The 26339-nt window shown below is 42.6% G+C and overlaps 1 protein-coding gene and 1 long non-coding RNA gene across 4 annotated transcripts; one reads left to right on the forward strand and one right to left on the reverse strand.

Moving 5' to 3' along the window:
- The first annotated feature begins 686 nt into the window (after positions 1-686).
- Positions 687-25357, forward strand: LOC142776829 (uncharacterized). Of its 2 annotated transcripts, none has more exons than XR_012887827.1 (3): positions 687-820; positions 880-980; positions 25176-25357. It is a non-coding gene; the product is annotated as an uncharacterized LOC142776829 (long non-coding RNA). The 2 variants fall into 2 exon arrangements; XR_012887828.1 differs by lacking the exon at positions 25176-25357 and adding an exon at positions 7267-9510.
- On the reverse strand, positions 3229-22775 carry LOC119177352 ((3R)-3-hydroxyacyl-CoA dehydrogenase). Of its 2 annotated transcripts, none has more exons than XM_075881187.1 (3): positions 22268-22775; positions 18476-18672; positions 3229-3688 (listed from the first exon to the last, which is right to left on the reverse strand). In XM_075881187.1, exons 1-3 carry the CDS (start codon positions 22716-22718, stop codon positions 3428-3430), a joined length of 909 nt encoding a protein of 302 aa, XP_075737302.1. In that variant the 5' UTR covers positions 22719-22775; the 3' UTR covers positions 3229-3427. The 2 variants fall into 2 exon arrangements, with proteins under 2 accessions (XP_075737302.1, XP_037284732.2); XM_037428835.2 differs by having other exon boundaries at positions 3229-3672; positions 22268-22733.
- Positions 25358-26339: the final 982 nt, after the last annotated feature.

Raw genomic sequence — 26339 nt, forward strand, 5'->3', positions numbered from 1 at the left:
ACTGTTGAAGATGTTACCACCCTTAAGGGACACTGAAGCACAAATTTCTGGCCGAGATAGCCTGTGGGGGTCGATTTCCGTGAACATTCGTATATCATCTGCAAAATATCAACAGCTAATATAGCTTGGAAGGTATTTTCATTTAATTTTGAAATTCGTGCGAGCTCTCGACTCCATCGTGCCATTGACACTCTCGAAGGGGACTCTTTGGGGACCCCCTACTTCCTCCCGTCGTCACGCTACAGTCAATAAAACAAGTTATGATGACATCATAGCCGCCATTTTTCTTTTGCCACATTTGTCCCCGCAGTCTATTGGCTTGGTGTGCGACCGATGATGGTGTGTGACTGATGATGCCACTGCAAACCGCGCTTGTATCACATCAGTTCCAAGAATTTGTGTGCTTTCGAGGCGCCGTATAGAAACCACCATCATGGTAAAATAAAACTTCGTTAAAAACGTAGTTCAATTAGTTATCTCATGATCTGCGTGTGGTAGCTACTGAAGCTGTTCTAACAACCGTGGGTGTCCGCTTTCAACGCTCATTTTAAAAGCACAGCGCTTTGTTTCTTAAAACTGTGGCCGCTTGTCTCCGCGGCGAGTGCTGCGCAATAGCAGAGTACTACACTATGCCTCTATTTGATCACCCACTCGTGAAAAGGGCGTTAGCTTTCACAACTATCCGAGGGACTCGAAGCTGAGAAAGAACTGGATAGTCAAACTCGGAGAGGGAAGCGGTGCCTGACGCCTTCATCGACCATGTGCAGCAAGGACTTCGCTGACAATGACTTCTGCTACCTGCCCTACGCTCCAGCTTTCGGTAAGCTTTCAATCGTGTTTCAGCGCCTCGCCAGTACTTCAGCCATTCATTGCACGCAGGCTACAGGCATGCGACTTACAGCAGATGAGCTGCCGTCCCAAAACATACCGTGAAGGCATCTAGACAGAGAGCCGACGGCGTGGCCTCTGAATCACCTCAAGTAAGTGCAGCTCATGAGCGCAGCTGAGCGGCGCACAACATCTGATGCTACAGCATTATTGGGTTGGTGTACTTACTGTACTTATATACTTAGTTCACTGATCAAAACAAGCACGTGCCTAGCGCACTGCTTACCATAAATTTATACACGAAACCTGCTGTCATGGTGAACATTCCCTCAAGGTTTTCACATAATCTTGGCCCTGTGCACGGTATATACAATCAGTGTAGTTATTCGTCATATTCTGATAACTGAACGACAGCCCTGTGTGATATTAATATGAACTACTGCATGATGTCACTCTCTTTTAACAAACATTACTGAGACAAACTGCAGTCATTTGCATCGGCCAGGGGGTGCATTTAGCCGGAACTTGGCTCCTTTCCGAGTAACATGAGCACGTACCCCTCAAGACATTTCTCACTGCAATAAAACACGGGCTTGCACGCTACCGACGCCCATAACTGCAATCCAATCACGAATATCTCAAATTTGGTAATCTGATGCTGCTTTGCATATCTAGCAGATGCCATGAACGGTCAACTGACTGCCGAAGCAGCAATTTCAAAGGATACTCTGCTGCAATTATCTAATGTGTTTGCGAATGCCAGAGTGGCAGAAATTGGAGATTTTCACACATATCTTCGTGTTCATTGCCACTATCGTTGCACTGCAGAAAAAAATGTCCTAAGGAAAAGGGCAGGCGTTCCCTTCTCTTTAGGATTGTAGTGAAAGCTTTCACGGGTGGACGAAGCACACTGTGGCACAAAGCAGTACTTCATCATTGCACAGCACTCGATCGCCACGGGGATGTTCTGTGGTCGGTTCACAAGTCCACGGGTTTTCAGGACTAGAGCCGTGACAGTGATGCGATCTCCATTCACGGAAACGGCTGCACACATTCAACAATGTGGCCTACGAACATCGAACACCATTGCGGCATCGATGAGACACTGGAACACTTCTCTTGCTGTATCTACATGCTTGTAGATGCTGGAGAAAGGCACACTCACTGAAACTTCGAAACACCCGAACTATTAAGTATCGCACGGTGGAAACTAAAGATAACGAGCGAGAACACTCACACATAGTTTCACTTTCTGACCACCAATGCAGTCGACAGCATCGGCGTGCTTATCAGCCATCTGGGAGATTTCTTGGCTCTAACGATTGGGCTGCAACTAAAACAAATTCATAATTGCACTCAAAAACATCCGTTGTGGGCATTCGTTGGCCCTTGCAAGGCTGTTCATTTGACAAAGTTCTCGCCCGAAGCAGACGATCTGCGCACAGGTGCAGAGGAGTCCACAAACTGACGTCGCACGCGAGAGGGCACCACTCCAAGACCTCGAGGCCAATACTTCTCGGCGGCTGGTGGGCACTGCACGGCCATGGCGCACACTTTGACAGTATTGTGTTCGACAACACTGCAGTTCTGTTTCCTATTAGAAAGCAATTCTAGATGCGGATCATGCGGAAGTGTGTCACAGTTCTGTGTGCTAATGTGGTCAAGAGCAGCACACGCTAGGTGGTGACAGTTGCACCCAGTTTTTGGAGCTCTCTCAAACCGAAACAGAAACTGGTCGATAATGAGGAGCCTGTAATTAATTATCCGTTGAGTGCTGCAGAAATCAATGCGTCCTGTCATGACTAACAGTAGCACCACTGTGGCCACAATTGAATCCACTACCTCAAGTTTATCAGCACCATACCATAGCCATGGGGCTACTTTAGCATGCACATTTAAACTAAGCCAGAGGTCATTATTAAAGTAACATGAACTAATTTATACCATACTTCAGTATTACATAATGCCAAAGGTTAAATATGCCCTAAAAGAATTGATCAAGGCCATGGCCTTTTGTCACTGCGACATTTCCACATGTGCTGCAGAGGGTTTAGTGAGAATTCTTACTTGAACAAATCACCTGGAGACCTCACAGTTTGATATTTACTAGAAAACCACACTATCAAAACAACAAAAGAAAATCACTACAAATCAATAGAGGATACAGTCATGCAAAGTTAGTGACTGGCCCAACATGTGGGAGTACAAGTGGCAAGTTTAGTTTAATGGAGTCATCTCTTCTTGCTTGCAATCTTTCAAGTGTCCATGATATTGGCCTGAAATGCGTAGATAGTAAACTCTACCTGTGAACTGGGTCACTGTAAAAGGCAACTGCCAGGAGGCTCAACACCCCAAATATACATAGAAAGTTTCACAATGAATTGATTCACAAGTTCATAGTTCAGAGCCAAGAAAAATAGTTATCTATTCGTGGTCAAATCATCAAATAACGGCTCCACCATTGATGTCAATTGCACTTCCGTTAACATAGGAACTTCGTGGTCCACATAAGAAGACGACCACATCAGCCACTTCATCAGGACGTGCAGCACGGCCCAGTGCAGACTTAGCTGCATCACGTGCTTTTTCCTGGGGGCTGTTAGATGCTGTCATGGGCGTGTCGGTGTAGCTGGGTAAAACACAGTTGCAACGCATGCCATTCACTGCCAGCTCCAGTGCCAATGACTTGGTAAAAGCTACTGTGGCTGCCTTTGAAGCTGCATATGCACTGTAACGGGGTGACCCACTGTGTGCCCAGTTGCTTGCCACAGTCACCAAAACACCATTGGGCACCTGCGCTGCCTGCATGGCTTGTACAGCACCACGACAAAAGAGGAACGTGCCCTGCATGTATGCAACACTTCCAGGTGAAGAAAACAAATGCTATGGCACAGACATCAAATTTTAAATGAAAAAATATTATATAAAATGCAGATAAGCGAAGCTGAAATGATTGCCAAGAGGTCTGAAATTACTTTTTTTGGAAATAGAGCTTTTATAAGTGAAAATGGACATTAATTAAAGTAAAGCACAATGATTTGATGACATAAGATTACTTGTAACTAAAAAGTGTTTACAACCGACTTATATTTTAGTGGCATATTTCCAAATGCAACATGAACTTGTTGATGCAACAACTACACAGTGCTGTTAGTGCTATATAAAGAAATTCGGTATCTCCTTCACATGCCTAGAGAGAGATCAGCTTATAGACAACTACTTAGGGTATTTGTAGGCATGTACCAGGCGCCCACCGTGCATGGGCCATGATGAGTAAAAGAAATGGTTGAAGTGCTGAGTGCATTTTTTCTATTCACCTTCTCTTATGACCTGACCTATATTTCGCAAACAACAATGTTTCAACAGTAGAGTCGAAGCACATTCGAAATTGCCACTATCCGTACCCAGGTGGCCATACTTACTGGGTGAACATCAGCATCTGCCCCGATTCTCATAAACAATCTCTTGAGTTTTAGTTCTAGTGTGACGCACTAACTGGAGGAATAGTTATTTTGTAGAATACTAAATTTCTTGGCAAGCCAAACTAACAATATAGGTGTTCTCACCATATACTTTCTTATAAATACACTGAAGGAAACTGTGGCACTAGTGTGTATGGGAGTTGCAATGCATGGCGCTTCAGCCAGCATGTCAACCTCCCACATGCATACGTCAAATAACTCACGGCCCTCAGTCCCCGGCAGCTGCAAATCAACTGACCACGGCAAGGGTCAGATCTGCAACGCAGCAGAGGGTGCTAGAACTTCTGGATCCAGACAGGCCGCCATTGGAACCTGAACTTGGCAACGTTTAATGCTAAAACCTTATCTAGTGAGGGAAGCCTAGCTGTACTATTTGAGGAGCTAGAGGGTGTTAAATGGGATATAATAGGGCTCAGTGAGGTTAGGAGGACAGATGAGGCCTATACGGTGCTATAGAATGGGCACGTCCTTTGCTATCGGGGCTTGGCTGACAGAAGAAAACAGGGAGTGGGGTTCCTAATTCACAGAAACATAGCTGGCAACATAGAGGAATACTATAGCACTAGTGAAAGGGTGGTAGGTATCGTAATTAAACTCAATAAGAGATACAAGATGAAGGTGATACAGGCTTACGCGCCTACATCCAGCCATGATGACGCTTCAGTTGAAAACTTTTATGAAGACGTGGAATCGGCAATGAGTAAAGTAAAAACACAGTATACTATACTGATAGGAGACTTTAATACAAAGGTAGGAAAGAAGCAGGCTGAAGACCAGGCAGTAGGAGATTATGGCATCGGTACTATAAACGCCAAAGGAGAGCTACTAGTAGAATTCGCAGAACGCAATAATTTACGGATTTTGAATACCTTCAACCGAAAACGAGGAAACCGCAAGTGGACATGGAGGAGCCCTAATGTTCACGTGAAAATAAGAACGAAATGGACTTTATAATGAGTGCACACCCAGGCATTGTGCAGGATGTGGATGTGGTTGGCAAGGTACGATGCAGTGACCATAGAATAGTACGGTCTCGAATTCGCCTAGACTTGAAGAAGGAACAACAGAAATCATGGGTAGTGCGCGCATTTGTCAAAGGTTTGTTCTTTCAGCTACAATTGGCCCGGTGTGGTCTGGAGCCACTTCGTCGCAAGACAATGTTTATTTATTTATTTATTTATTTATTTATTTATTTATTTATTTATTTATTTATTTACTCACTGTACATTACAAAGCTCTTGAGGGGCATTGTGTAAGGGTGGGGGGGGGGTGCAGTATAGAATATATGTCAGAGATGTATATACATAGGCAAATATTGATTACTTCATAAAGTACAATCCAACTCATGAACATACAAGTTTAAGACATAATAGAAAATTAAGTTACAACATGAGAAGGTGTGAAGGTGCAATGTGTGAAGATGTAATGGTGTGAAGGTGTAAATTCAGCAAATGTGCAGCAGTTTCATTCACCACCTTAACCTTTTAGGCTCACCAATTCAAATCGGCCTATAAAGTTCACAATGGTGCGTTTTTTTTCCAAAACAATACCAAAACACATCAATAAACAAAGCCATAAGTGCATCCAAAGCCTGCAAGCACAAAGACTAGAATAGTCTACCCATTATTCCCCTGTTAGCTGAATGGTTCCAGCACCACAGTTCTCTCAAGTGAATATTGAAGGAATCTCTATGGTTCTTACAAGTGAAGCAGGGTGGGGGGGGGCAGCTACTTTATTTTAACACTTACTGAGAAAGTAGTAGAAAGCCTGCCACATACTTTTACTCAGTTGGACCTGTGCCCTCATCAATTAAAGAGAAAGGTTAAGGCCATGCAGGTTTCTTGATGATAACGGTGGACAAAGGCCCCTGATGTTGCATTTCCAGAAGTGTTTACAACCATTCCTTGCTGCACACACCTGTGGTATTACCTACATGCTTAAGCAATTCAGTCCAAAACCTGCCTTGTTCCTTTAGCGAGGCATATTACGGTTTTACTCGAATTAAAAAATGACCAGCTTAACAATGACTTTCAGTTGGTACAGTCTCTTTACACATTGGTACAACTCTTCATGATATATGTGCCTCAATAACATTGAGAGAGGTCTTTTTCTTTACATTAGAATTTTGCTTGAAAAAATTTTCTCAGATTTTATGAGCCAAGACCAGAATATGATGATGAGTCATTCAATAATGGGGGGGTGGGGGGTGGCTAATTTTTCTGACCTGTCATTTCTTAAGAAGACTGACAACTAATTTTTCTCAACCTATTTTTTCACGGTGCGACAGAAGGCTCACTCTTCGTAGTGTTTGTAGCTGAAGTAGGTAATCCCAAAAGCACGTAGTTATTCTACAAGCAGTGTTTTTTTTATCTGAAAGGCTCTAAACACAGATGTACCTTTCCTCAAACAACATTGAGAAATGATAGTGGCCCTTTTCGCCAGCCCTTTTCGCTCTTTCTGGAAACCGTCGTCATTCTGCTTTCACAAGAGTTCTTGTAACTGTGCTTAAGCTCCTTTATTTCGAGCTTCTCAACTATTCCTGAAGATAACAAGCAGTTACAATGAGATGAAGTAGCTTATACACTTTCTCTGTATTTGGGCCACGTTGTGTGTAGACCTGTGCACCGGTACCAAAATTGCCGCCGCCGGCGCGCCGGTGTTTCCACCTTCGGCAGCGGCGTGTCAACGGCACGGGGTCTATCGGATCAGCAATCACGATCCAAAAGTTGGTGGGGATACCAACTTGTTCCTTAAATTTTGAAAAAAAAAAAAATCTGTTTCCCCGAAAAGGCGAAGCAGTTGAAAGTGACAGCAGCATGCATTAATGTTATTTATTTAAAAATACTTCTTTTCAGTTGACATAGCAGATGCAAATACAGATGTTGAGTATCTTCAGAGATACAATTTAACAAAATACATGTTCACGCAAGTCTTTTTTTTTTTTCCCATTGCTCAGAACCGAGTCTGCGCAGGTACCCATCAAGCTGATACCAACAGTGCACATTCCGCAGAAAATCAAACAAAAAGAAAATGAAATGAAAACAATTCTTAATTGATCTAATGGACATAATATTTGTAGAATCGAATCACCGGGTAAGGCATGCAGAAGGTGCAACGAAGGACATGGGTGCTAGAACACTGGAACCTGTGTAAACCACCATATTTACGCAGGAGGATGACAGGATTGCAAGTGCACCGATGTTCGAGAGAGACTGCAGCGATAAAACGTGCGCATTCGAAGTGTATACAAGAAGCACTGGTCATAGCAACAAAATATAAACCTTATTTGTTTTCTTTAAGTCTGTCACATAGCTATGTTATGCTGAAGCAGAATCGCGAGTTGGGCAAGTTGGTGGATGTTCATTGTAGAATATTTTACAGCGCAATAGGTTAAAGATGGACAGAGAAGGGACACAGCGCTGTCCGTCTTTAACCTGTTGCGCTGTAAAATATTCTACGATAGCTATATCATGTCTGCAGTCAGGTCACCAAACAATCAACCTTATTCGACTTTGACCAAAATCTTATGTGCTGTCAGTTCACATCTATTTGTCTAGTTGTTTATTGTGTGTTGGAGATACCAATGTTTTTGAAGATTTTGTACGGTTCCAAAATACTATGCCATTTTAAATTTGTTGGAAGAGTTACAGCAAGACATTTAGGCTTCGTGACATGTACTAGACTTACACCGTCATTAGCATATGTATAAAGAGAAGGCCATTTCTTACTTGAAAAGGTCGGTATTTTTGCAGTTACTAGACAATTGCCATGTTTCACTCCTGTTACAAAAATGACAAAAGAAACAGTAATCAGTGTATCTTGATCTTGAGTATTAAAGATGATTTGACAGATAACGCAGTCATTTGCATACATTTCAAGTTTAGTTTGGGTGTTTTTGATAATCTCCACTACGTTGTTTATGTAAATAGTAAACAAAAGAGAATAAAGCACTGAGCCTTGTAACTTCTTCCTGATGTTTACGTTAGTCAGATGACTTTGCGTGGTTGAACGTAACGAATTTTGAGCTTGATTGCAAGTAATTTGCTATCCAATCAACCAGCTTGTTGTCACCAAAATTTTGAAGACGCCAGAAGTTTGGCATGCCAAACCATGTGAAAATCCTTAGAATAGTCAATAAATATGCCATAAATCTGTCTTTGGTCGTTAAGGAAAGCAACAATGTCGTGCATAAATTCAAGCAAATATGTAGCCATCGGGAAAATAGATTGTGTGCGTTTAGCTATTCTAAATAGCATTTGTTGATTATATGCTCCAAAAGCACGGAGCTGGTAGAGAAAGCAAATAAACTGGCCTACAATTTGCTATTTGCTTGTTTCCGGACTGAAGGACACAACGTTTGCTAATTTTCGCAGTTTGGGAACTGTTGCAGAGATTTACTTTTTTAAATATTACAATAAGATAATTAGCACTTCATACTGAGTACCACTTCAGAAATATATTTCGCATGCCGCCTGGGCCAGAGTGTATTGTAACTTCAAAATTACTATTAGATTATGCACTTCAAAGGAATTCAATATTAGAAAGAGCGTGTAGTATGCTGCACACGAAAAATGAAGTGATGCCGTTATCAGTTGAAAAAGAAACAGATTTGAAGTAATTATTAAAGGAATTTGCTATAGCTTCCAGATTTCAGGAGGATTGGCCATCAAGAATAAACAATGAGGGCATAGACTATGCAGGACTAATCAACCTCTAGAACCTGAATGAACTTTTTTGGTGAGTGTAGTGAAGGAATTGCTAATGTAGTAGTTCTAAGCCTTTTTATTTTAGCTTCCATTTACATTTCAGTGCATTAACTCAAGCAGCATTATCATTACACTTGGGATGACGATTCTTATGTAAGCACTTTATGCGATGAGTGAGATTGATTATATCTTTATGGTAGCATGGGTGTATTGGGTTCCATTTGAAATATTTGTGGGGCACATACTTTAATAGGCATTATCACAAAACTTAACATGGAGCGCATTTACATTGCAAAATTTGCTAGAACATTCAAATTCCTCAAAAAGATGAGGCATAAGTGTCCAGTAAGGAAGTGTCAACAACTTTAAGTTCAAAACAGTTTTGATTTCAGGTATTTGAGGAGAATGCGCTAAGTCTGAGGCGACATAAATAGTATTATCGCCAGAACACCCTTTAACAACTTCGCATTTTACACCGTGCGATAGGAGCTCACAGTCCCATAATGAAGTTAGGCTGTAGCTAGCTTTTTTTTATCTGATCTCGCAATACTGTAAAATGCTAGTGTATAGGAATATGGCTACTTCCGTGAAAATAAGCAGCATTCGTACAGTGATATCATAGTATGTAGAAGGGTAAACGAGCTGTTCTTTGATGCCTTCTGAAGTATGGAACGCGCTAGCGCGTGTTAGCACTCGTACCCAGGCCCTTATATTTAAAATTCACAGATGCGGATTGAGCCACGCAGCCTCCTACCCGAGTATCCCTTCATACTCCTTTGTCCAGCAAAAGACAGGCATGGCTGCCTTTCTGGTTAAAGAGCAATCGACAGTAGGCATTGCACGCGGAGTGATGTTATCGTATGCGCCCTCCGTGCAAAGGAGATGGGCAGCTTGTTTCATCAATGCTTCATCGCTATAGCGCTCAAGAGATTTTATCTGTGGGAACAGCATACAGTGTGCGTACAAAAGTAATTTATTTGGACTTCATACAGAACATGACGAGGATGATGAAACACAGGGTGTTAAGAACCCTGTCTTTCAAGAAATTTGTTCCATATTGTTTAAAAATCACACAAAGAAGGCACCTGCAGGCCACCTGCAGTGTTCCCTTTAATTTTGCAGAAGGCATTTTCAGATGTGTAGAAATATAAGTTATGGGAGTAATTACAGAAATTAAGACAATTAACTTTTTAACCAGTGGAAACAGTCGATCAAGTTCATTGGGCGAATTAAAGTACTTCTTACGAATAGTCCACAGCCGCTTTAAAATTTTAGAAAGGCAGCCACTGGTAATCACCAGAGAATTGAGAGTTCTGGCCAATTTAGCAGGCGAAACCGAAACAGACGCCCTAAACAGCGCATCTACTATTCACTTCGACAAAGCCCTCAATGACGACACTGTTTCCCTAGCCGTTATCAACCGTCAATCTAGACACTTCGCTTCGTGGCTGCGAATCGACACTCGCTTATTCTTCTCCCCCAATGCGAAGGAAACAGTGCCTTTATTGAGACATTCGAAGTGAATGGTATATGGGCTGTTTAGTGTGTCGCTTTCGGTAGCTAAATTGGCCGCAACTCATCACTACATGGTAATTACCAGTGGCAGCCTTTCCAAACTTCAAAGCGGCTGTGGACTATTTGTAGGAAGTACTTTAATTCGCCCAATGGACTTGATCGGCTATTTCCACTGGTTAAAAAGTTAATTGTCTTAATTTATATAATTATAGCCATAATTAATGTTTGTACACATCTGAAGATGCCTTCTGGCAAAGAAAAAAGGAACACTACAGGTAGCCCGCAGGTGCCTCCTTTCTGTGATTTTCAAATAATATTGGACACACTTCTTGAAAAGCCCTGTAGCTTTTCTCGCAATAAAAAATATACAAAAACAGTCGAAGCGGGCTGGCCCTTGTTATAGAGAGTTGCGTTGTCTTCACTGTGAAGAATTCATCTGTTGGGAGAATGAAATAATTCGGAACCTTTTTCTTTGGTTTCGTTCCCGATTACACTGCACTACACTCTTTTTCTACCATTCTTATAGTCTCTTCGACATTTATGTCTTCATGAAGCATGTGTGCGATGTGTGCACTAAGCATTGAGCCTACCAGGATTTCAAACTTTTCGGCTACACTCTTCTTATTTCCACTAGCACAATCAAAAACTCACAAAATGCAGTGAAATCATAAGTTCATCGCGTATGATAATCCTGCGAGACTTGAGGAAGAACGGGGATGGCGAATGCATGGCAAAGCAGGGTAGAAAACAATTTACAACTCATATTTTTTTTATATGAAGGATCCTAAAGTATGTGCCCTAATTATGTTATGTGAATCACTGTTATGGCATCACAAAGGGTGCTAAAAGAACGAGAAATGTCAAGAAAGAATGTCACAAACGAGCGCTCAAAAAAAAGAGCGTGCCACCGAATTGTGGCGACCAAGTGCCAGAGAGGCACCTCAAGGTCAACGATAAAGAAGAAAACAAGCACCCAAAGACCCCCCGTCCTCCCCGGGCGCGCCGTCTCACCCCTATCGGAAGTGTAGTTTTGCCGACCAACCTCCTCACATCGGAGGCCGAGCAAGTCCTGGAAGGTTCTCGAAAGAAAGGGGCGTGGTGATGCGGAGTTGCGTCAAATGTCGCGGACGGCCCTCGAAGCGTCTCACTCTTTTCCAAGCCTTGGCTGTGCTTCGCGCCGACGAAACGACTAGAATTTTCTGGAATCTAGCGCGAAAGGTATTAAGCGAGCAGCGGAGAAGGGAGATCAGGAGAAGAAAAAAGCTTGCGCCCGTGTGCGTAGGTAGGAGATGAAAGTTTCGCGCAAGTGTGCGTAGGGTCTTTCCGCTATATCGTATCGGTGAAGGTATTGTCCTTAGTGACAAAGCAAGTGATGAAGAGGGTTTCCACCTGAAGGGTGAAGGCTGGTACTAACAGCAGAAGAATAGTGAGAGACTACCGCCAGAGAGCGAAGACGCGTCCTGCAATCGCAACTAGTGGGAAACCGACGTGTTACCGGCGAAGAAGTTTGGTGCTTGGAGAGAGGCCAATTGAAGACGCGAAGTTTCCTGGAAGAGAAACTTCGAGGGCAGCGGAACGACAACAGCGCTAGACTTTGAGTGAGTGATTCTTGGAAGAGTATCATTCAGACTTTGTTTTAAGAACTTTGGACTGAATAAGTTTTCGAACTCTTTAGTCTTTAAGTATCTTGGTTGTTCGATGCATGTGATTGCATTGTAGCGTGCATTGTTGTTGTGTTCCTTGTTTCGAGTGTGGCTGATTGTACTGTGTAGTATGTTGTTTGATTGGTGACATCGTATTCAACTAATGTCGAGTTTGCATACTTGTGTATCGTTTGATTGGCCATATTTGAGAATATAATTTTAGATTGTTTATTAACTTTCGGCTCTGACTCGTTCTTTAAACCACAGCCGGCATCCGCTGGCACCGATACTTCGGCCCTTGGAATTAGGCCAGCAATCGCCTCCTTAAATAACGGGACCTGTGACAAAGAATAACACCCTCAACTGTGTATCTTCAGAAGCTGTTTTAGGGCCCTACATAGACAGCGCATGCAAACAGAGAAACAAGAGAGCAGTCACGACATTGCAAATGCCGCTCTCAAAATTTTAAAGCTGCAGAAAAGCAGGTGAAGTGATGTATTTTATGCCCAGATACCGCGCTCAAGTGAAAATAAGACAAACGGTGGCGCGCCGCAAAATATTTTGCGGCAGCGGCGTGGTCTTTCTTGGAACTTTGGCGGCGGCGCTAATGGCGTGAGCAAAAACGGGCGGTAGCAGCAGCACACAGCTCTAGTTGTGTGCGCCTGCGCCTAAAGTTACCTGCACCTGTGCCATGGGTGGCTTGTCCCGGCTTGAACAAGCCATGTCATCGAGAATGGCCCTACTATAGTGGCTAGAAAGGTTTTATTAGTGTCGTGAGTGAGGCGGCGAGGCTGGAAAAGTTTATGATACAGCCTCCAGAGGGCGCAGCCGCTCACTGGCGACCTTCATTAGCATGCATCAGCGCAGACCCTGACGAGTTCCTCGCGTTGAAATCAACTATTGTGGTTGAAGTATAAGTATGTTGCGTTCACCACACATGGTGCCGATAAATTGTAAGCGAGAAAATAAAATAAGCCTGGGAACTCTGCGGGCAGGTTAGCGTCTTCAGAACGCCACATGCTAGCGGCATATAGTATAGCGCGCACAGAAAATATATGTAGAATGTTCGCCATTCGAGTTAAATAACAATATGTTTCACAGTCATGTTTGCATAGATCAAGAACATAAAATATAATAAACAATGGATATTTAGTCCAAGAAAGAGAAAGGCGCATATCAATAAAATGAGAAATAATATTGAAAGTAACATTAAAGAAATTATAAAATGGAATTTATGTACACATAGAAACCTCTCTTCATGTTTTGCGCCGACCCTTGCTGCTGTACTGGTTCAGCAGCAGCTCTGAATTGGGGGATACCTTTTCTTTGCACGACTTCTTTTGCATAACGACACAAAACAAGTTCTCGTTGTTTTTAGGAATTGTGCATTGGAGCGGTTTGGAAGATTTTCAGTTTTACATAAGCGGGCATAATGCGAACTATTCAAGATGCAGCTTGGAATAAAAAATAAAATTGCAACAGCTAACAAAATATCACTGTAGGATTCAGGTGCACAGGCAAAATTTTTTTTCAGGTTGGGGGGGGGGGGGGGGGCACCTTTTTATTTTCGGGAGGGGCACCCCCTTGAAATGGTGATTTTTGCTCGCTTTCCGTGGCAAAAAAAAATGTCGAGAGAGGGCAGGGGGCATGGGCCCGATGTGCCACTCCCCTGGCTACGTCCCTGGTTGGATCTAAGTTCAACTGGAGCCGGGTGTCCCTAACTGAGCTCCTTAATTCCCTTTATTTTCATTAGGGAAACTTATGCAGACATAAGATTGCCCCCCTTTTTTATACCCCGCGCATGTACTTGTTAATCATGAGCTCGCTATAAAAAAAGTCGTGGCTGCGTGGAGCTTTCTGGGTACGCAGCTGCCGTAGTAGTGTAACAGTCACGGTGCGCGGCTGCTGACCTGAAGAACGCAGGTTCCATCCCGAGCACGGCGGGTGAATTTCGATGGAGGGGAAATGCCAGAGGTCCGTGTGCTGTGCAATGATGATCAAAATTTCCCGAGCCCTCCATTGCGGCATTTCTATATATCATGATTTTGGGGACGTAATACCTCAGATATTATCAAGAATACAATGAGGTGAGTCCCTTTCCAAGTTAACAAACAGTACAGGCAGCTTTGAAGTAGAAAAAAAAGGGGGGGAGGACATGTTTCTTATCTACTTTATTTTTCTCGTTATCCCTCCGGTGATAACCAATCAAAAATTCCAGCCTTTGATTATCAAATGAAATGCCCACCTTCATATAAGTGTGTGTGTGCAGGGGTTGGGGGTAAGGTTCCATGGTAGGCGACTAAAGAAAATGATGGAAACGTTCGGTGCATCTCACACATAGCGCGAGAATCGAGTTCATGCAAAGCTAGATTTTGTGCTTTGAGCAAAGTGTTACGAGATGTATATATATGCCTTTGAGTTAATTGAGTAATTTATCAAATTGACGGCGCACGTGAGACGCGGAATTCACTGGCGCCTAAGGGCTAGCGCATGATCTTATCTCATAATTGCTACACACACTAAACCACATACGCAAAGTTCATCGAATGAACTGCATGCTACGGTACTTGCAACGCATGCAACATTTAAGTGTAGAGTCATAGTACTGTATGTGCAACACTTATTGCATTGTTATCAAAGCAGCTATAGCCAACACCGCAACCACAATTGAAATATTGCCCTGACATCACCTACTAATAATTTTCCGCAGAATCTTCAACCATCAGTGGTATTCTGTGATAGGTCACTCCGGATAAATCTATATACACAATTTTAATTCTTTGCCTCTATTGAAATTCGCCAAGAAACATGCATCTGATGTCATTCTTTGAATGTGCATGTGGCACACATATCCAGCATTTTATGGCCTAATGGGGTATGTGGGTATGTGCCACACGTGACTGAGGAAAAGAATTTCCCCACGTACGCGACAAGAATATCATGTTATACATTTCGTGACCTGCCACTTGAGTTCTGTGAGCTCGTCATACAATCAGGTACTCGTTTAATAATTTTCATTTATACCAGGTTAAGGAGAAGACAGCTACAGCATTCAGATGTATGTAGGCGGCGAAATGATAAATAAAAACACTCAAAGCACGTTTGTTTGCAATTTGAGTAATTCAAAAGATGCTGCACATTAAAAACTGCATTGTGATTAAAGTGCCATGTCAAGGCAGCTAAAATTATGTGCACAGCAAAAAATACGTCAGTCTGCTAGGGCCTGCCTATGCAGATTCGTAGAAGCCTTTTCCTATGGTCTGCAAAAATAGAATTTTCACTGTCTACCTCGTTGATCGGTTTCGAAGATAACACTGAGCATTCCAATGTAGAGCTAAAGTGAATGTATTGGGTAGCATTTTTGATCCAATGACGCATTGCGCTGCCGCGCCAGCTGCCCCCTTCCCCTCCCCCGCTGTCAACCTCGACTTGCCATCGCACCAGCAACCGACAGTGCCACCGCACGGTGCATAGAATCTGGTTTCTCAACCGCCGTTGGAAAAAGCAAGCGTTCCCCAACACTAGAAAAACCTTTCAAGCCACTTTACCACTACGCATATGCACGGCTGCGCCGGGTAGCAGTGCACGTCATTTCTAAGACAAAGTGTAGGTAGAAAAACTATGTCGCTTCAAAACCTCAGCGGCCTGGAAACTGCGTGCACGGTTGCGTAAGCAAGCTGAAAAGTTGCTCAAGACACGCTGACGAGCATGGAATCATTACTTCAAGTGAAGGCAGTGCCAGTTCAATGCATACTACTAATACAGGCCTATATGTGCATTTTTATGGTACAATATCTTTTAATATAAAAAAATGAACAATATTTTAATAGAAATAAAGAGATTGTCGACTGTGTACAGCAATCGATGGACACGTGGCCTGGTACATTGGATCGTTTATGCTTTTGCCACCAGAGGCACGACAGGCCATTTTTCACGACTTTCAATAGGAAATACAAATATGAATCCACCTCTAAAGAAAAAACCGGGTAGGTTTGAGCCAACGTGAAGGACAATCTTTTCATCAGTGATGTCATTTCATTTAATATTCTGAGCAGTTGTCGGTCCACCTAACAATCAACCCCCTACTACCCGCTTTTTCCACAGCTCTTATCTATACTTTCTCCGACGTCTGAGGTACCTAGAAATTATTGTTTGCCTACTGCACAGTGTATGTAGAGTTCCATAAGCCTTTCTTTACATTTTTTTTGTATTACAAAGCTTCAAAACTGTCACTTACGATACTTCCTTCTAGTCTCTTTCCACCATGCATGCATGGCAAAGAATGTCAGTAAAAAGAGAAAAAAAGAAAGAAGAATGCCTCACAAATATTCATAAATAAGTCATACAGTGGAATACATAGTAAAGATAGGGACAAAGACAGGTTATATAGTAGAGTACGCAGACATCAACATGAATAAAGAGAGGTATTCATGGAAGAAAAAGACAGCTCTAACTTTTAACAACACGCCAATTTTGCATGTGCACAACAATTTATACTGAGAACTTGACAAGAAAACAAGATGACACCTGCACGCAGATTCTTCTGATGAGACTATTGCCAGTATTTTCATCTATAAAGGTCAGCTCTTTCTCACATAAGGCTACTTTTTCTCACAAGAATGGGTACCTTACACAACTCTGACCTGTATATGATGTGGCAGCCACCTCAATGATTTATCTCAAGAAGTTGGTTTACTGTGGAATAAAATCTTGAAACAATCAAAAATGATTTGACACACAGCCACAGCTCGGCAAAAGTTGTGGAGCTCACTCACAATCGCTCAAAAAAATTATCTTGCGCTTTTAACTCACTCGGACTTACAGTAGACTGGCAATAATTCAAACTCTGATAATTCATACTATCAAACAATACAAACAAAATTAAATTTTTTGGTTAGCCCTCTGCTCATTCAATGTATCTTAAAGCCTCTTAATTCAAACTCCACCATCCGGTTGATTCATACTTTTTGCGGTTCCATACAGGAAAATATCTGCTGCTTGCCTACTGCAATTTAAAAATTGCATGCTTATATAATCCTAAGAGTGTAAAAATGAAAAATAAGCACTTCAGGCCTTCAAGAAAAAATGCTTTACTAGTGAACAAATGTTTGAAACAAAGCACACGCATGGTAAGCCATAATGCTTCTCAACTGGTATCGAGAGCTTTGTGCCAAAGGCAGATATATCCAAGAAGCAGTTTGCGATTCACGATTTCTTTAAATGGTCTGACTAGGAGTGAATGGCCAATAAACTTGTGGACCTTACACGTCTGCTTTGTGTTCATTGCATGCCGTTAGGGCTTAAAAACGCTTAAAAATATTTAAATTTGATAAAACCAATGCCTAATCATATGTGGTGTCACCTCATGCACAGTCATATATCTGAGAACTTCTGATAATTAAAACTTCTTGATAATTCAAACAAAAATTCAGGGCTCCCTTTGAGTTTGAATTGACGGGAGTCGACTGTTCCGCCAAACTTTTCCTCGAGTCGAACTCACCTGGACTCACACTCACACAAATTTTCTTCAAGCGTACTCACTCGCACTCAAACTCACCAAAATATTACTCAACCGGACTCACTCAGACTCAAACTCGCGGCCCGAACTGAGTCTGGGTGAGCCGACTCATGAGTCAGTTCACCAGCCTATGGTCGCAGCCGTGCACACACAGATGACTTTGTATTATGCTGTTCACATTGTAGCAGTCATTTACTATTATATGAGTTGATTACTAATGTATCAGCCAGCTTGGCTAACATAAACTTTGCTACAAGAGACAGGAATTTGGTACACAACACAATCAGCTCACTGTGCGAAGCACTGTCTCTGCTTGGTTTTGAATCCTGCTTTTCTATGAAAGACAGCACTAATTTGTATGCACAGTGATACAAGCTTCCTAGGCACAGAAGAAAAACATCTACATTCTTATTCTGTCCAACCTTGTGCGAAATTTCATGAAAATATGAAATAACTGCCTCCATTTCATTTTCACAACTACTGTTCATTCGTTTATTTTGAAATGACAGCGCTGTGTTTGTCTGCTGTGGGTGCCTCTCTTTGTGCCCATCACTATTTGTGTTGTTGCCCTTCACTATACTAAATAAAAAAAGTTCCGCAGGACACTCTGGGGAATACTCTGTTTGAAAACGTATGTTTCCTTGTGTCATTTATTACATTCTCCATGTTTTTCATAGTTAGTCCAAGCATGGTTTACAATGTGTATCAAATAACACAATGCTCGTCATCACAATCTACCATGCACACAGGGAAGGTGTTAAAGGATGCTTCAAAAATGCTCACCTTAAAATTGATGTCCATAATTTCATCGAAGAATTCTTCAGACATGTCTACTAGAGGGGCTGGTTTCAGGATGCCAGCACAACTAACTGCAATACTCAGTGGCACCTTGAACATTTTCATGATAGCTGCGAAGAATGTCTCAATGCTCTCCCCACTTCGAACATCCACCCTGAACGCCTGGTGAGGGTGGCCTACACCTGAAATGTTTCATGTATAAGTGCAGGTGTGAGCCTATCGGCATTTAACTTCAGCTCAAGGCAGAAGTTTAACAGGAATGCAGCTATAGATTTTTTAAGCAGGATTTATTTGCCTATTTTGCATTTTTCTCTGAAGAATTTATTATGTCATGAGCACATTTACAGGGCAAAGAAAGTGTCTAATATGGCATACTAGGCTACATTAATAAGAGCTCTAACAACGTAGATTTAGTTAAAGCCCAAAAAGCCAGAGATTCAAAATATTGCCGTGACATGCAGTCTCTAATGCCATGTTGCAGAGTTGCCACTCCAGAATTGGAATGATTTTCGAATCATTCCACAGTTTTGCAACCCTGGAATGGACTGGAGGCAATGCTTGGGGGAATGCAATGTGAATGGAATTAAGCGCCTTTAGCGAGGAATAGAATGGGGTTGCATCTTTTTTCCGGAAATACAGCACGCTTTTGTCGACGCGCTGTTTTTCAAATTTCAAACAGTAGTAAGCAAGAGCCTCTAACTTAACAGTAAGGCGGCATTTTTTAAAGGGCTTGGCTGATTACAAGCATGGTACACTTATAAGCAATGCACCTGCTACAATTCTGTCTTTATATACACTGTCTTGCTCTAAAGTTTCTCTTTATCATTCGCATATTCGTGGCTCTGTGCCATTGGTATCTGTCATGCAGAACTACGGTGACAGCTTACCTCCATTACGCCATGTATTTTTTTTTTTAGGAGCGAAGCTTCTTAAGCCTTCACGATATCCGACCATTGTCGCGTAGGCTCGTCATCATCCCTATAGTCATATTATCGGGACGATGTTTCGCACAGGTGCGAAACATTTGAGCGCAACACTGTCTACAAAGCGTACACAGCGCACGGCTGATGATGGAGCAAAGCTCCATTGATGAAATGATAAACGATATAAAGAGTATTCACTTTTAAACTATATGTGCGCTGTGTACGCTTTGTAGACAGTGTTGCGCTCAAATGTTTCGCACAGGTGCGAAACATTTGAGCGCAACACTGTCTACAAAGCGTACACAGCGCACATATAGTTTAAAAGTGAATACTCTTTATATCGTTTATCATTTCATCAATGGAGCTTTGCTCCATCATCAGCCCTCACTTCGTCGATGCAGTAACCTTTTTCCCCCGGCAGCACCCCAGCCACCTGCTGTGTCCCAGCTTTCACTAGTTTGTTTGTTGCTTCTGTGGCCGTCGGCGACATGAACGCATATTTGAAAAAGCACTTCTTTATGTTGTAATGCGTACTGCTTGTGTTCAGTGCAAGCTTTTGTACACAAGCCTGGGCACCATCTCACCCCACACTCCCCTCCCAACCTTTTGCAAGACTGTCCCCCCTGCCTATACACATGGCACCTTTGCCTGAGTGCACGAGTCACCGGGCTCCTTGGTAATGTATTTTGTATACAATTGCAGCTCTAATAGATCAGTAAAGAGGAAGAATGACTTGGTTTAGATTGATAAACTGTACTCTGAGAACTCTAATGCCATAAGTTTCACTGCCATAAGTTCATTATTAGCGGATAAAATCAAGGTTCAAGTTTCTTAAATTTCGTGCTGAAATTTCCCCATGTGACGTAAGAAATTACAAAATGTATTTTTCATTATTTTTTGGGGTGAGGAGAACGCGCACCTAGTCCCAAGTTTCCTAAAACTTTGTATGCTAGGTCTATGGCACCCACAAATGACAGCGTACATTAATTTTATAGATTAGAAGCTACATTTGAGCCAGCAGTAGATGCCTTCGAAATTTATGATGGCACAGTGTTTGGTGCGGGAATCTCAAGGTGGCATTTCCACCCACATTTTTTTCGCACACTTTCTCACTTACCAAGCGTTGTATCGCGGTAAGGGTGGTGTTTTTGGGATTAGGAACTTGCGGTTTACTAATGCGTGAAAAACCGTTTTGCTCTTTAGTGTCCCTTTAATACAACTGAGGACATCAACTTTATGGTGCTATCATTCTTAACTTAAAAGAACTATCAAAATGCCTTTCCTAAGTTGAGGAATTAGAGGAATGAAATTGAATTGCCCGACCATTCCCGGAGTGGGAATGGGCTAAGTTTCTTCATTCCGAGAAATTGAAAGGAATGGAATTGCGGCAAGTTCTAACTCCCCAGAATGGAACTGGACTGGAATGAAGGCGCCCATTCTGAAACACTGCTCTGGTGTCAAGAAGGCAATATGGGTGCCTTCCACGTACCAGCACTATCCATGTCTAAACCAACACATTCCAAGAGAAAAATGAAATTCAGCCAGTTCCTCGCCATGAAAACTATTGGACAGTGAAGATTTATTTAGTGCATGAGTGTATGTGATAGGCTAGAGAGATCATGAGCATTGTCATCATATCATATACGTCACATCACCATCATTACCTTTTTGGGCATCATCTCTATTTGCTCTCACCTCTGGTCACAAGTGACTTGCATGACTACTACTACTACTACTACTACTACTACTACTACTACTACTACTACTACTTCAACAAGGATGACAGCACAGGATAGACTAGACAGCTTCACAGTAAAATGAATGCTCATAGTGCTATGATGTGTGGCAACGCTACTTCTGTGTGGTGCATTGCCCCCATGCCTTCTCCTGCACAGTTGACTTGTGGCACTTAAAGAAGAGAGAAGGCATTTTATCCTTGTAGACAGCACCACTTATACATAATGTATCCAAACATTTTTTTTTTTTCTGCAGGAGATTTATGAAGAAACAAGAGCCTAATAGCAAGTTCGTTAGATCTAATATAACTTAAAAAGGTGCTGAAGCTACAGCCCCTATGGCCTGGCTTTATCAATAGGTGGCAATTAAAGTATAATCAAATTCTGCTCATGCTTCATGTTTGTGCACTGCTTTTTATGATTAAGTAACAACACATATCCACTAATGTTTCTGATATCAAAATGTCATTAATAGTCAAAAACTGCGCGACGTCAATGGATGGATGCATGCAGAACTTTGTTGCAATGTTAATAATGATTTTTTTTATTGTAGTTGAGGAGTGCAAGGTTGAATCTACAGAAAAGTATGGAACAATTAACACTTTTGAGAAATGTGTTTTCATCACACACTGTGAAACGAATTTCTGTAGTAGCTGACAATTTCCCATAGTATCACTAGTCATTTACATACTAATCGATTGCTTATGTGGCGTTTTTTAACGGTGGCCACAGATATGGGGTGGAAATAAACGAAATCAATTTTACTGGCTCCTTCGGATTTTTGTTTGAACTCAATCTGTTACACAATTAACGCCGACGCCGCACATCATTATCATACTCCACGACCTCAAAACTACGACTTCGTGCTGACTAGCACAGCGAATAAAACCACCTTTTTCTAAAAAAAAAAAAAAGAAAGAAAGATTCGTGGTATCGAACTTACAGGTAGTAGAGGTTACAGGAAAGTTTTGCCTCCCATACAATAACTTTTGCTTTCTAGACTTATTCTGACATTGCGAGCTCGAAAGAAAAAAAATCGAGACTCATCGAGTCAAATGTCTACGTACGTATACTGTCGGCAAAGCAGCACGACAACTATTCTTGAAATTTCAACCCACCTGGGAGCGCAGCAGCGGTTTCCTGTGCTCCGCAAAAATTAATATCGCCGACAATCACGACAGCGCCTTCTTTTGCTAGCGCGAAGGCGACGGCTTTTCCAATGCCACTTGCACCTCCGGTGACTGCTGCCAAGCGGCCAGTTAGAGACATGTCGATGTTCTCGCTGTTTTCAGGCCCGTCACTTCCGCAAGCACAGCTTATGGGAGCACGGTAGCCAGAGCTACAAAGTTCTGATGCCGCAAAACTAACAAGTACTAGCCCAACGGTTCTGTTTGCAAAGCCGCTCACAAGCACGAGTAGGGACTGTAGTCTAATCGGAGTCCCCAAGAGCGCTAGCCTACAGCTAGGCGGTCCAATGCGACCGTGAGCCAATGCGACTGCGAGCAAAGGCAACCGAGGCACGTTGGCAAAGGTGATGCGATGTGCCGTGTGGTTATCAGCAGTATACATGTAACACCGTGCCCTAGGCGCATGGTTCGTTGTATTAAACCTCGCAAAATAAAAAGAATAATTACTCAGTGAAATGAATGAATCATCATCTTGTGACAATTTATGGAGGAAGTGTTGAATGTGCGGGGATTGTACCGCTTTCAGCACTCCGGCGCTAAAAGGAGGAATCAACTTCATAGGAGGTTTCAGACGGCGCGGTTCTCACGATGACTTGGGAGTGCCTTCGGACCAAGGCTCCCAACGTGGCTCCACGCAGGCAGCGACCCGCTAGCGCTCAGGAGCGCCGTGGCGCCGTTTTTAACGGCGGAGCTGCTTGGAACCCCCATGAAGATGGTGATGACCTAAATGTATGGCTCACACCCACTCTGGGGGATTAGCCAAGAAACGAATAATTATATATAGAAGGGATCCCATATTACTTGTAAATCATTATGAACTGCGTGCACCCCGTACGCACCATCTCTCCCGCAGTGCTAATTAATTTGTTCGGCGTGGCATGCAATCAGTCGAATGGGCGCTTCCTCTATATGTGAGCGCTGGAGAACGAGTACAAAGAGAAAGGAAGATAAAGGAAAATTGGAAAGAGCAAAGGGAGAAACACACACACACATAAATGATATTAAAAAAAAGTTGCGAGCAATTATGAAACAGAAACAAAGGAGGAAGCAAGAAATAGAAAAAGAGAAGAAAAAATAAAGAGAGCTCGAAAAAACAGAGAATGGGGAAGAAAGAAATGGAAAAAAATAACGAGAATTAAATATATAAGGTTGGCCACTCATGTAATCTTCCTGAGAACTCTGTAATTGATGGAGAAGTGCATGGAGCCATGTAATTCTTTCAAAACAACACAGATTGATGAAGGGCTAGTGGAAAGGCGGATAATCATTTAGCTGCAGCAAGCAAGGGACATTTCATTCTATGATTTTCCAATCAGCTGGAAACGTATGTGAAACTTAGCTGGCAGCATATAATAATCTGCCTCAATCTAGGTCTGTGTAATGAGATTTCATTGGTCACACGGTTGAATAATGGGTGACAAGATAATTTTATGCTTTTTCAGCAAAGCAACCAACTATTGCATCTGCAAAAGTGTCTGGGTTAAGCTATTGGTGACTGCCAAAGCTGAGGAAAAGTCAAATGGTTTATTAGCATGTGCTTCAATGGAAATAGGTTCAAAGAGAACAGAAAGGCTCTGAATGAGAAAACCAAGCTATAGTGCCTTCAGAAAAGAGAATTTTCACAGGTGTTATGTTCATAATGGAGATAACTGCAGAATGGTGGCCAACTGAACCAGGCCAGGTGCAATAACTATCTCTCTTGTAAGACAGTGTGCAGACAGTAACAAGAACTGACCTGTGTAACAAATGGCATAATGGTAACAATTCACTGGTAAATTGTAGATAAATTCGAGTCTTCTTTTCTCAGTATGCTTAATGGCATACAGTCTTCTTCAAATGAATAGTCGATCAGTGTGGGTCATATGAACAGTACTGCCTAAACAAAGCGGGAAAACTACATCCTATTTTAATGAGCTAGAGACACATGGTTCACTATAGACAACTTAATAAACGCTGTACAATGGAGATTGATAAAGAAATACATATTTTGTCTCTTTCTGTGTCCTGTGTGGCATGTCGTTACCTCTGGTAATTGTGAATCACCAACTGGCTCAAACCAACACTTCTAGGTGCCTTCAATGCCTGTGCCTGTTATCAGATGCTGCACACACATAGGTGGGCTGCTTCAAATCTATATGTTCATGCATCATCATCATTATCATCAGCCTGACTACGTCCACTGCAGTACAAAGGCCTCTCCCATGTTCCGCCAGTTAACCCGGTCCTGTGCTTGCTGCTGCCAATTTATACCCGCAAACTTCTTAATCTAATCTGCCCACCTAACCTTCTGTCTCCCCTTAACCCGCTTGCCTTCTCTGGGAATCCAGTTAGTTACCCTTAATGACCAGCGGTTATCCTGTCTACACGCTACATGTCCGGCCCATGTCCATTTCTTCTTGATTTCAGCTATGATATCCTTAACCCCCCTTTGTTCCCTAATCCACTCTGCTCTCTTTCTGTGTCTTTAGGTTACACCTACCTTTTTTCTTTCCATTACTCGCTGCGTGTCTTCAATTTAATGTGAACCCTCATGTTCATGCAACTCACAGTAAAAAAGATCAGAGTCCTTGGTGCATAAAAGTGCCACAATGAATGGTACTTTCAGTCAGCCACCATCAAGGCCCTGTATACAGCAGAAGTAGCTTGACAAGAGACATATCTTATGACAAGTGGAGAACCACAGTGCACTCAAGGTACTATAGTATATAGTTGTGCTGAGTTTCAATAAGCAACATCAATTTAACTCGCAATATAAAAAGGTTTTGGTCTCCGAGAGCAAGAACAAAGTGAGCTTTACGTGACACTTGAATGAATGAAGCCACACTTTATTTGTTGACAGCTGTCACAAACGACTCCAATTTTCGGATCATCCGCGGGCCCCATCTTCCAAGGAAGGCCGCTTTTGTGTTGGGAGGACGACATCCGGCGACTAACGACCCAGCGTGGCGCCGGCTCGTCTTCCCGGCACCTGTACCGAAAGGGGCACCGGCGGTCTAAAAAAGGAAAATTACCCCCAGATGGGACGGGAGCACGTGTACACCCCTGAAGAGGTTTGAACTGCATCGGAATAGGCAGTTGACGTACAGCCAGCAACAAGTGCGGTCGTCGGTGTCGCGAGTCTCGCGTAGGCGGCGAGCATGGAGTGACCCGCGCAACGTATTGAGACGGCTGAGATTCCGGGCACCCTGGTCGTCTACCAAGCCGGCGAGACCTTCAGCAGCACCCGTCAACTCCCCTACATGCACCAAGAGCTGGCCTGGTCCGTATGGAACTTTTTATTGTGACTTTTTTTTAACTGTTAAATTGTTTTAACCAGCCTTTTTTTTTTTTTAAATCTGTGTAGTTGTGTGCGCTGCGACGCACATAGAAATTCAAAAGCACGACCAATGATCATTCTGTAATTATTTCTTTGTAACCCTCTTTTATGATTTTCATCTTGTTATTTTATTAATATTCCACGTGTTTGTCTTTTGGTTGTACCTCTTGTAGTGTTCTTTTAGAGCATAGTTTGTTACATATAGCTGTTCTTTTCATCGCGCATCAGTGTTATTCCTCTCTGTTATTTTGTTAACTCCTGCCTTTGCCATTGTTTCAATTAAATGTTTGTTTATGTGTAATCAAACTCCGTGTCTGCTCTATGAGTGCGTCGGTCAGGCCCACACATCACCACACGTGCAACCCCGCATGGGTCGACCAACGTGCAAATAAATTTGAAATGTGCCACTTCAAGGCCTTTCAGGCGTCGCAGGCCGAAGCGTAAAGTGGAAGCCTGCGAGTCTGCCGCACGTCGGTGTTGGATCGGTGGGGCCTCACCCGAAGTGTGCGACAACAGCAAATCTTACTTATACCTCAAAAAGTTTCCAGCATTAACCAGCACTGTTGTTGACCTTATAATTCATTATAAAGCCACATTCCAAGCATCTCCAATTGCAACGGCTGATTCAGTAAGCTGCTTTGAAAGACTGCATACTCACACCAAACTGATCAAACTGGGTCCTTAAGC

Source organism: Rhipicephalus microplus, chromosome X, assembly GCF_043290135.1.
Source record: "Rhipicephalus microplus isolate Deutch F79 chromosome X, USDA_Rmic, whole genome shotgun sequence".
NCBI classification, from domain to species: domain Eukaryota; kingdom Metazoa; phylum Arthropoda; class Arachnida; order Ixodida; family Ixodidae; genus Rhipicephalus; species Rhipicephalus microplus.